Here is a 12,157-nt window from a genome sequence, read left to right on the forward strand (position 1 = left end):
TAAGGCCCTAGGATCAATGTTTCCGGATATGGATCGCATAGCCTCACTAGCGCCCAGTAGTCTATTGAACTTCATCAATGCGCTGGGGCTAGGTGAGTCTATGTAAGCCAGGAGAGGGCACAATAGACCAAAGGTCGCGGTGCATTCCTCATGTATTAATCAATCAATCAAAACTCCTCTCTCACTGGAAGTGAGAGAGCAATTGCTAAACGTCAAAACCACCTAAACTTTGACACTTGATCGAGTTCAGGAGGTTTTGACGTTTAGCAATTGGAAACGAGCGATGGCCAGATTGAAATTTTAGAAAAAAAATATGTAAACGGAGGGATTAGTTGCATCGTTCCAGACCACTTATTAAAATGAAAATTAAATAAATTTGTAAAATTTAAAGATATTTGATGAAACGTTTTGTAATTTGAAGCATCATAGTTTCATTTTCAATGGAAAATGATTAAAAACGTTTAATGATTGAGAGCTAACAAGCTTAAATCCAATTATTGGGCATTGAAAGGACAAAAGTCAGTTATTATAATATTCTTTAAAAAGATTTAAATAGTTTCTCCATATAATAAATAACCGCTATATAGTAATTTTTATTCATACTAAATGTTGGGTGTTTGAATTTAAATGCCCAAAAATTGTAATTTTGTTTATCTGGCCATAATGGAAAGTGTTATAAAAAACGCTAGTTTTGAGGCGCTCTCACACTGGAATAAGTTTAACAACCCTTTATTCCTGCTAGAGACTGTTTAGTGAATAGTAACTAGTCGCAAATTGAGATTTTACCTCAAAATATTTCAAATAGAGACTAGAGACTGGTTACAGAATCCCGCCATTAATTGAATGACCATGTTGCTTACTAAAAGTGGGGTAAACATATTTGGTAATTTTGCAACAGATTGGGTAGACGTTTGGAACATAAAAATTTAAATATTGGCAACACTGATTGTGAGGGAAATCGATAGATTAGTTTTGAACATTACTAAATTGTACCGATGCTAAATTTTTGCTGCTGTCGTGAACGGAAGCTTTATTTTGGAAAATTTGTAGCATTGTTGAAGATATAATCCGTTCTTCGGGAGGAAGCAGGGAAAGGAGTATATATAGGTGTACTAAATAAAAATTTATCGTCCTTGTAAAGTGGTGTATAGCTTGATTTAAAAATGTCTGAATTGCAATCGTCTTTGCTATTAAAAAAACAATTAGCAGGTGAGTGATTATTTTTTATGTATTAAACTCTTTGAAGAGTATAATAATATAAGGAGTAATTTGCATATAGTTTAGTGAAATTCTGTTTCGCTCTGTATTAAATCTTAAAAGTGAAGGTTGTGCAGACACAAGGAAAAACGGTTTTCGATATACATATGTGTGTATGGTAGGTATATACTGCCATTAATAATGTAATTTATTTTGAAAATATTTTAAGCATTTTGATAAACAGTTTATTGATATTTTTTGTGATCTTTACATATAATATGTTTTATTTAACGGTATGCAATCTAATACTACTGTGTGAATAAGGAAATTTACCTTTAATTAGGTTAGGTAGGTTTCAACATGATGTACATATATATCTCGTTGACAATATGAATTGGCATGTGGTATATCATATTTAGAATCATATTTGGAAATTGTGTATTAAGTTAGTTACGAAATTTGTAACACACAGAAGAAAACTTAGAAACTATAGAGAGTCTTTCCATAAATTATCAACGTGACGGTTTGTGTCGATTTAGCCATGTCTATTCGTCTGTAGGTTTGTATATATGCGTAAAAATCCCTCCGTTTTTGAGATATTTATCTGAAATTTTACACACTTTCTTTTGTCCAAAAGAAGTTATTTATTAGACCCACCATAACATAACTACCATACAAACTGACTGATCAAAATCAGGACGATGTATGGCAAATTTGGCTGCGATTTAGAATAGTATATCCGATTTCGGGGTTAAAATGGTTATGTACGGATTGAGGAGGTCCTCCTGCTCATATAATTGCCGCTGACTTATGGTTTTTGAGATATGTGCCTTTAAAGTTTAAAAAATCAACTATTTAAAATGCGTGTTTCGCGTCGCGAATTATAATTAATTTTACACTTATATTTTTAACTTTTATATCCACTAACACTTCACTAATTCGTTTCCAATCATTTATTTTATATTAAATAGTGCAAAAATAACTTTAATTCTATATCAAATTTTAGTTAAAATCCATTTATTCATAAAATAAGAGAATGGTTGTAAACAAGCAAAAAATTAGTGTTACCATATTTTGTAATGGAATTAAAATAAGGAAAAATAAAGATTATGACGTCATAACTAAATTTATTGTTCTCATCCTGATAAATCCTGGTGTTGGATCGGACAGCGTTATTTTTTTTTGAAGGGCGGCCGAAGGCCGCCATCGCAAAAAAACTGAGCACGCCCAGGTGTTGGTCCGACCGGGGGTTATTTTTTTGAAGCGCGGCCGAAGCCCGTCAACGTAAAAAGGAGTTCAACGCAAAAGAACTGAGCACGCCCTGGTGTTAGTCCGACTAGGGTTATTTTTTTGAGGCGAATTTCTTGAATTCTATAGGGAAAACTAATGTGTTATATATTTTCTGTCATTGGGGTATTATTTGTTTTCTTTATTTCTTTTGGTTCTTCTGTAAAATATGAACGTAAGGTAGCCCTGATTATTAGTTAGAATGCAACCCTTTTGTTATTGTGTAATCAAAAATAATTGAACAAAAGTTAAATGAAGAAAAAAGTTATTTTTTCACTATTTCATATAAAATAAATGGTTAGAAACGAATTAGTGAAGTGTTAGTGGATATAAAAGTTAAAAATATAACTATTAAATTCATTATAAATTCATTTTAAATAGTTGAATTTTTGAGCTTTAAATGCAAATATCTCAAAAACCATTAGTCAGCAGCAACTATATATATATACACTCGGCGAAAAAAAAACCCACGCAGTCGAAAATTTTCTAATATTCCTATTTTGAACTGTCACTATTTGCTCAAAATTCACTATTTGTCTTATTTGGCTGTTTTGTCATGTGGCTACATTATTTTACTTTTATTGTTAAAACCGTTAGGGTCCGCACGTGTTCATGGGAAGAATTTAGTATACCATCCCAGGATTTCGGGAATAAAATGGGTATGGTCGGATAGAGGAGATTCTCCAGATCACGAATATATGGTTATAGCCGCAGGAAGCTTATAGTTTTCGAGTTATTCGCGTTTTAAGTTGAAAATTTGCAATATTTTAATTACATATTTTCGATATATAAAATTAATTTTGCACTTATATTTTTCACTTTTATATACGCTAACACATCACTTATTCATTTGCACACATTTATTTTATATAATATAGTGCAAAAATAGCTTTTAATAAACATTTAAAATATTGTTGAATTTGATTATTTAAGAATAACAAATGAATTACAAACTGTCATACAATCAGTGTTACCTTATCGACATCATTTGTAAAATAACTAAATGAAATAAAGGGAACAGATTATACCCCAAATACGAAAATCAACAACCTATAAAAAACAATATCCCTGGTCGGTCCAACACCAGGGTGTATCAGAATTTTTTCGTGTTGAACTCCTTTTTGCGTGGGCGGCCTTCGGCCGCGCTTCAAAAAAATAACCCTGGTCGGTCCAACACCGGAGTGTATCAAATTTTTTTTGCGTTGAACTACTTTTTGCGTGGGCGGCCTTCGGCCGCGCTTCAAAAAAATAACCCTGGTCGGTCCAACACCGGGGTGTATCAAATTCTTTTCGCGTAGAATTCCTTTTTGCGTGGGCGGCCTTCGGCCGCGCTTCAAAAAAATAACCCTGGTCGGTCCAACACCGGGGTGTATCAAATTCTTTTCGCGTATAATTCCTTTTTGCGTGGGCGGCCTTCGGCCGCGCTTCAAAAAAATAACCCTAGTCGGTCCAACACCGGGTATATACATTTTTTTTCTCCCGTAGAACTCATTTTTACATTGGCAGCCACTTAAAGTTTTTTATATTTTTCTTTAATGTTTATCAACGATTATGTTTCCTGTATTTAGGGTATAATATTTCTTTATATTTTTTTTTTTTATTTTAGTTTGTAAAATATTTTACCATAGTAACACTGATTATTTGACACATTTATTTCTACAAATTATGTCGATAAGTCATTTGTTATTCTTAAATAATCAAATTCAACAATAATTTAAATGTTTATTAAAAGCTATTTTTGCACTATATTATATAAAATAAATGTGTGCAAATGAATAAGTGATGTGTTAGCGTATATAAAAGTGAAAAATATAAGTGCAAAATTAATTTTATATATCGAAAATATGTAATTAAAATATTGCAAATTTTCAACTTAAAACGCGAATAACTCGAAAACTATAAGCTTCCTGCGGCTATAACCATATATATTCGTGATCTGGAGAATCTCCTCTATCCGACCATACCCATTTTATTCCCGAAATCCTGGGATGGTATACTAAAGCCGACCCGTGTTCATTACAGAATTTGCGGTATTTTCTTTTGAATAAGTTGTGAAAACAAGTAAAGTTGAACATGGTGGGGTCAACAAAAAAGAAATCAGAAATCGTAGCTTTATATAAAATAAATTATCCAAAGGTCAAATAGCTCGTGAAATGGGCATAAGGGATTGGAACGTGCGTATTATAATTAAAAATTATACGTATTTTAATTGATTAGCTCGAAAAAAGGGCAGTGGACGTCCGAAAACAGTAAAACCTCGTCAAGAACGACAAATTAAACGGATGTGCATTAGTGATCGCTTTCAATATGCTGGAACAATCAATGCAACATTTTATGAAACCACTGGGGGTAAAATTAACTACAAGTTCTATGCAAGATGTGCTGAATAATCTTGGATTCCGACCGCGACGTCCAGCAAAAAAGCCACTTCTCAACACGCGAATGAAGAAACAGCGACTAGAGTGGGCAAAATTACACAAAACTTGGACTACATCAGATTGCGGAAATGTTATTTTTTCTGATGAATCGAAATGCCACAGTGCGTCGTAGGAAAGGGGAGCGTTTTTTGGAAAACTGTATTTGGCCCACCGGACAGCATTCGCCTTATTTAATGGTGTGGGGAGCTGTAACCAAGTTTGGTGTTGGGCCGGTAATTATTCTAAAAAGATCTGTGAATGCCGAAATATAAATTGGAATTTTTAGAGAAGGCGTTTTGCCAACTAATGAACAGCTGTCCGAACACGCCCAAAAAATTTACTTTCAGGATATTTCAGCCCCTTGTCATAGAGCCAAAGCGGTAACCAAAGCTAAAAATATTAAATAGAACCCCCAAAGGTGATCTAGTCACTGATGCCCAGAGCATAGTTAAATTATGGAGGGAACACTTCTACAGCCTGCTGAATGGCAGTGAACGCACAACACCAGGAGAAGGAGAACCCGATTCCCCAATCGATGACGATGGAGCAGACGTTCCATTACCCGACCATGAAGAAGTTCGAATAGCAATTGCCCGCCTCAAGAACAACAAAGCGGCAGGGGCCGACGGACTACTGGCCGAGCTATTCAAACACGGCGGCGAAGAACTAATAGGGAACATGCATCAGCTTCTTTGTAAAATATGGTCGGACGAGAGCATGCCCAACGATTGGAATTTAAGTGTGCTATGCCCAATCCATAAAAAAGGAGACCCCACAATCTGCGCCAACTACCGTGGGATTAGCCTCCTCAACATCGCATATAAGGTTCTATCGAGCGTATTGTGTGAAAGATTAAAGCCTACCGTCAACAAACTGATTGGACCTTATCAGTGTGGCTTCAGACCTGGAAAATCAACAACCGACCAGATATTCACCATGCGCCAAATCTTGGAAAAGACCCGTGAAAGGAGAATCGACACACACCACCTCTTCGTCGATTTCAAAGCTGCTTTCGACAGCACGAAAAGGAGCTGCCTTTATGCCGCGATGTCTGAATTTGGTATCCCCGCAAAACTAATACGGCTGTGTAAACTGACGTTGAACAACACGAAAAGCTCCGTCAGGATCGGGAAGGACCTCTCCGAGCCGTTCGATACCAAACGAGGTTTCAGACAAGGCGACTCCCTATCGTGCGACTTCTTCAACCTGCTCCTGGAGAAAATAGTTCGAGCTGCAGAACTAAACAGAGAAGGTACCATCTTCTATAAGAGTGTACAGCTGCTGGCGTATGCCGACGATATTGATATCATCGGCCTCAACACCCGCACCGTTAGTTCTGCTTTCTCCAGGCTGGACAAGGAAGCACAGAAAATGGGTCTGGTAGTGAACGAGGGCAAAACGAAATATCTCCTGTCATCAAACAAACAGTCGTCGCACTCGCGACTTGGCTCTCACGTCACTGTTGACAGTCATAACTTTGAAGTTGTAGATAATTTCGTTTATTTAGGAACCAGCATTAACACCACTAATAATGTCAGCCTGGAAATCCAACGCAGGATTGCTCTTGCCAACAGGTGCTACTTCGGACTGAGTAGGCAATTGAAAATTAAAGTCCTCTCTCGACGAACAAAAGCTAAACTCTATAAGTCACTCATAATTCCCGTCCTGCTATATGGTGCAGAGGCTTGGGCGATGACAGCAACCGATGAGTCGACGTTACGAGTTTTCGAGAGAAAAATTCTGCGAAAGATTTATGGTCCTTTGCGTATTGGCCACGGCGAATATCGCATCCGATGGAACGATGAGCTGTACGAGATATATGACGACATCGACATAGTTCAGCGAATTAAAAGACAGCGGCTACGCTGGCTAGGTCATGTTGTCCGGATGGATAAAAACACTCCAGCTCTGAAAGTATTCGACGCAGTACCCGCCGGGGAAGCAGAGGAAGAGGAAGACCTCCACTCCGTTGGAAGGACCAAGTGGAGAAGGACCTGGCTTCGCTTGGAATATCCAATTGGCGCCACGTAGCGAAAAGAAGAAACGACTGGCGCGCTGTTGTTAACTCGGCTATAACCGCGTAAGCGGTGTCTACGCCAATTAAGAAGAAGAAGAAGATTTTTCAATAAATTTATTACTAAGACTTACAGGTTTCAAAACAAAAAGATTTTTATGGAATAGGGTCTCTCACGTGGCCAGGAAACAGTCCAGATCTCAATCCAATTGAGAAATGATGGGCAAAATGATAAGAGAAAAGCATTCAAAAAGTCTTAAAGAAATAGAAAACATTATTGAAGCTGTGCCTAATGAAGAAATCAATAAAAATTATCTTCAACTCTTTTTTGAATCGATGCTTAAAAAAATATCCGAGGTTATTAAGAGGAGGGGGTGTTCTAACAAATACTAAGAATTTTTTTTTATACAAAATTTGTTATTTCGATTCGTTATGTATTATAATGCCAAATAAAAATCATATAAAACATAAAATATGTAAATAACTTGTTCAAAAATTACATTATTGCTCAACAAAATTTACTTCTGTGGTTTGTTATATGTGTGCTTTTACATTTTTACCTATAACAAGTATTAAACTATAATTTTTTTTTATATAAAAATGCTTGAAACATAAACTAAATAAAAGTGGTTGATCCTCAAAGCAAAATGTTTAACTTAGAATAATATTAATCCAAGTTTTGCGCTATATAAAAACACTCTGTATAGTGCGTGGGTTTTTTTTTTCGCCGAGTGTATATATTTTCTTAATCTGCAGGACCTCCTCTACCCGTACATACCCATTTTAACCCCGATCGGGAGATGCTATTCTAAAATTTACACGCAAATTTTTTAAAGGCTGGGATTTTGAGTGCCGTTTAGAATTCGTAATATGGTCTTACTTTTTATATTTTTCACTTTTTTATCCAAATACGCTTTACAAATTTATTTCTAAACATTTGTTTTATATTAAATAGTTCTCAAATCGTATTAATATATAATTTCTTTTCAAATGCGATCGAATTCTACATATACATACATACATATTTTGCAAACTAATAAAAGTTATGATACGCTTCACAATTACGAAAGATTGCTGGCTGGTATTTAGCATCCCCCGATTTCGGAGTTAAAATGGGTATGAAAGTATAGAGGAGATCCTCAAGTTCAAGAAAATATATTTATATGTACACTCAGTCCTTCTTTTACGCGATTTTTGGTTCTGCCACTAATCGCGTAAAAGAAAAATCGCGTAAAAATGGTTAGTTTTCCAATATTAACTGACGAATTGGTTCCGAATATAAGAAATATCGCGTATAACAAAATATACGCGCAAAAAAATATTCAAAAACAATACAATAAGTCTCAAATTTCAGACTTATGATTTATTCATTCATAACAAAATAAAAAATACAAAATACAAACCATATATAAAAGAGAAGAAAATAGAAAATAGGTAGATTTTTTGAAAAAACCGTTGAATGCTGTTTAATCACTGTCATTATCCGTAGTGGAAATTATTCTTAGCCGCTTATTTTGATGGCCGGCACTGATATCACTAGAATTTGTATCAGAATCAATAGTAAGAACCATGGATTGATGTTCTGATTGACTTAGCATCTCCGACTGAGTTTGCACCATAAAATGGGATATGTGCGGATAGGGGAGCTTCTTATATTTTTTAAAATATTCCCGTTTAAAATTCAAAAATTTGCACTAATATCATGGTATTCCTCTATGATTCACTAAATTTGCTTACATTTTTCACTTGGTATGTTTAAATATACACTCTAAACCTTGAAATCAGTTCCCATTTTACTTTTATTTTGTAATATTTTACCTAAATTTATTAATTTAAAAATCACTTAGCACACTCATCGTTGCAAAGGTTAGATTGTTTACAATTATGAGGAAAACGAGCGTTGCCACATCTTAAACACCAAATATGTAGGATTCTTAACGATTTTTCTATGTTTGTTTTATTGCGTGATTCTTTTTTCTATATTAACTATAATAACAAAACAACATTTTTCAAGTTATAATTGAGTTGTGAACACTTTTTCCATATACATATGCATATGTATAATATGTGATTTACATTTAATAAACACAAATAAGTAAAAATCTATGATAATATTGTAAAATTTATATCATATCGGGGTGACTGAAGTACTTTCGCGTAGTTTTCCTTTCTGCGTTGGTTTTTCGTTATAAAATGATTAAATATTGGTTATTATATCTGACATCGATTTCCATTTTGTTTTTGATAATACGTTTTGTGTTTTAGGTGACAATATATATAATATTATATAATATAATAAAAATATATATATATATATAATAATAATAATATATTATATAATAAATATATAATATAATAATATATTATTATATAATATTACTTATTTGTTTATTAAATTTAAAAAAGAAAGTATCCATATGCATGAATATAGGAACTTCAGCGAATTGCCTTGTTATCATATGGGAGCGCTCCATTTCGTCGTAATTGTTAGCACATAAATAATGTTTATTACGAGTGTAAAATATTATTTTTAAAATAAAGATTTCTTAGGTAAAAAATGTGCCAAAAGTGTAAAATATGGATTTACCGTGCGATTCTGTACTGTGATACAGTCTCAAGTCTCTAAATTTGAGATTTTGAGTTAGAGACAATTTTTGAAACTTGATACGGTTTTGCTATTCTGTAAGTGACAGTCACAAAATCTATTACATTTCATTATTCAGAGATATTTTTAAACTTGAATGAAAATAAATATGTCGATAACAAATATTAAATTTTCTATAACATAGTCAAAAAAACATATTTATCAATATAAATAAAAATATATGTTGACTTTGTTTCATAATATTTACGAAATTTATGTAAAATTGATTTATTTTTAACCTTTTCGTGTTTGAGTTGCTTACAAAATATAAAACAAACGACAATCGATTAATTTCTATGATGATCTCTATTGAGTATATTCAAAATGGCAGACAAGAGTTCTTTTTGGTTTTGTGACCTGCTAACTACCAGGTCTCAAATTTGAGGCAATATTTTGAGACTAACGCTAGAGACTGTTTAGTGAATAGTAACTAGTCACAAATTGAGATTTTACCTCAAAATGTCTCAAATAGATACTAGAGACTGGTTACAGAATCCCGCTATTATTTAAATGTTTATAGTTTAATTTTATTAGTTTGAGGTAAAAGATGTGCGTAGAGTGTGTAAAACGTGGTGAAATAGCTTGTTGAAATGTTCGAATTTTGGGAATTTTTGAACTTTAAAGTCGAATATCCCAGGTTTTGGTCCGACCAGGGTTATTTTGTTTTTATTTATTTCCTGCATTTGGGGTATAATTTGTTTTCTTTTGGTTCTTTTGTAAAATATTATATGTAAATAAGGTAATACTGATTATAGGTTAGACTGCAACCCTTTTGTTATTGTGTGAACAAAAGGAGTTGAACAAAAGTATAATATGGAATCAAAGTTATTTTTACACTATTTAATATAAAACAAATGCGTAGAAAAGCAAATATCTCAAAAACCATAAGTCGGCGGTATCTATATATAGTGGGCCAATAAAGTTTACATACACCTAGTTCTATTAAATTACGACACATTTATTTGTTTTAAAATGAATAAATTTTGTGGTTTTGTTCTATCCGTTTCAAGATACTATGTATATTTAACATTAAATATAGCATATCAAAATATTTTTTTTTACGCAAATAAAAAAAATGCTAAAATGCGCCTAATTCATATCAAAAAAGTTTACATACACCAATGATTATCTATATAATTCAAAAGTAATTAGCTTTCGCGGTTTTTGGACTACATTTTGTTGCTATTGTTGTACCTAGACGTCGACGTTTTCTCCCCACTCGATTTCTAGTATTATTTCTGGATATTTTGACCCACTACGTCGATAATCCAGTTTTTTGGCCTTATTTTTAAGAAATTCGATATTTTCGTATACAGTTTTCCGAAAAGTTTCTGATATTTTAAATAAGATTAATGTCTCGTGATTGCGGGACCTATGAAGTTATTTTTATTTCCATAACAACCATTCACGTACAAGATAAGACGTATTTTCGGTCGATATCCTGTTGGAAATTGATTTTGCTGCTATTAACAGCAGATTTAAGCACATTGTGAATTGCCCTAATATATAACCTAAAAATTTAATTGGCACAATTCCAATTTCTTTGGCGCCGCGATCTGAACGTACCGTTGGAAAGAGGAAGACCTCCTGATTAGGGTTATAGGTACCGCAAACGCTTAGTTTACGAGATATTCGACTTTAAAGTTCAAAAATTCTCAAAATTCGAACATTTCAACAAGCTATTTCTCCACGTTTTACACACCCTAAGCACATTTTTCACTTCAAATTAATAAAATTAAACTATAAACATTTAAATAAATTCATATTTTACACTCGTAATACACATTATTTATGTGCTAACAATTACGACGAAATGGAGCGCTGCCATATGATAACAAGGCAATTCGCTGAAATTCCTCTTAGTACGACGCAGAAGTACTTCGGTCACCCCGGGTATTCGCTCGACCAGGTTTATTTTTTTAGAGCGCGGCCGCAGGCCGCCAACGCAGAAAGGAGTACTACGCGAAAGTGCTTCAGTCACCCCAATATGATGTAAATTTTACAATATTATCATAGATTTTTACTTATTTGTGTTTATTAAATATAATTCACATATCGCTCATTTGCTGCAAGACCGGCATAGCGCTGCAACCCATAGAAGCGGAGAGAGGACCCCCCTTGAGGCGTTCCTCTACTCACATAGCTTGTTTGTGTTGCAGCGCCGTTTGAAGCTATAATCTTCCTATTCTGAAGCATCGATAGTATCCATCTGCACACAGTGTCGTCTATACCACCATGTGCCAGAGAATTAATTATCGCATTTACTTCTATGTTGTTGAAGGCGCCCTCTATGTCTAGAAATCCAGCCATGGTGTATTGTTTGTGATGTAGTGATTTTTCTATTACACTTATCACCTCGTGAAGGGCGGTTTCGGTTGATCGGCCCTTCATGTACGCATGTTGGGACTTCGATAACTTCTCCGCCATTATTGTTCTTACGTGTAGATCTATTAGCCTTTCTAGTACCTTCAGCATAAAGGAGGTAAGGCTTATAGGTCTAAAATCCTTGGCATTCTCGTGTGTTCTTCTGCCTGGTTTTGGGAGGAACACAACTTTACTTCTTTTCCAACTTCTTGGGATGTAAGATAGTTGTATGCT

At 34.1% G+C, this 12,157-nt stretch overlaps 2 protein-coding genes across 3 annotated transcripts in view; both read left to right on the forward strand.

Moving 5' to 3' along the window:
* The first annotated feature begins 1,109 nt into the window (after positions 1 to 1,109).
* The window catches only part of LOC126764221 (ubiquitin-conjugating enzyme E2 G1), an 82,642-nt gene continuing 71,594 nt past the window's right edge, over positions 1,110 to 12,157 (forward strand). Inside the window, exon 1 of one of the 2 annotated variants that reach the window (XM_050482020.1) lies at positions 1,110 to 1,209. In XM_050482020.1, the coding sequence (XP_050337977.1) occupies positions 1,164 to 1,209 (46 nt within the window). In that variant the 5' untranslated portion in view covers positions 1,110 to 1,163. The remainder of the gene's footprint in view (positions 1,210 to 12,157) is intronic. The other variant, XM_050482021.1, reaches the window with a different exon arrangement.
* The window catches only part of LOC126764251 (ubiquitin-conjugating enzyme E2 G1-like), an 88,283-nt gene continuing 77,237 nt past the window's right edge, over positions 1,112 to 12,157 (forward strand). Inside the window, exon 1 of the mRNA XM_050482060.1 lies at positions 1,112 to 1,209. The gene's annotated coding sequence lies outside the window, so the exon portion shown is untranslated. The remainder of the gene's footprint in view (positions 1,210 to 12,157) is intronic.

Source organism: Bactrocera neohumeralis, unplaced genomic scaffold (genome assembly GCF_024586455.1).
Source record: "Bactrocera neohumeralis isolate Rockhampton unplaced genomic scaffold, APGP_CSIRO_Bneo_wtdbg2-racon-allhic-juicebox.fasta_v2 cluster09, whole genome shotgun sequence".
NCBI lineage: Eukaryota > Metazoa > Arthropoda > Insecta > Diptera > Tephritidae > Bactrocera > Bactrocera neohumeralis.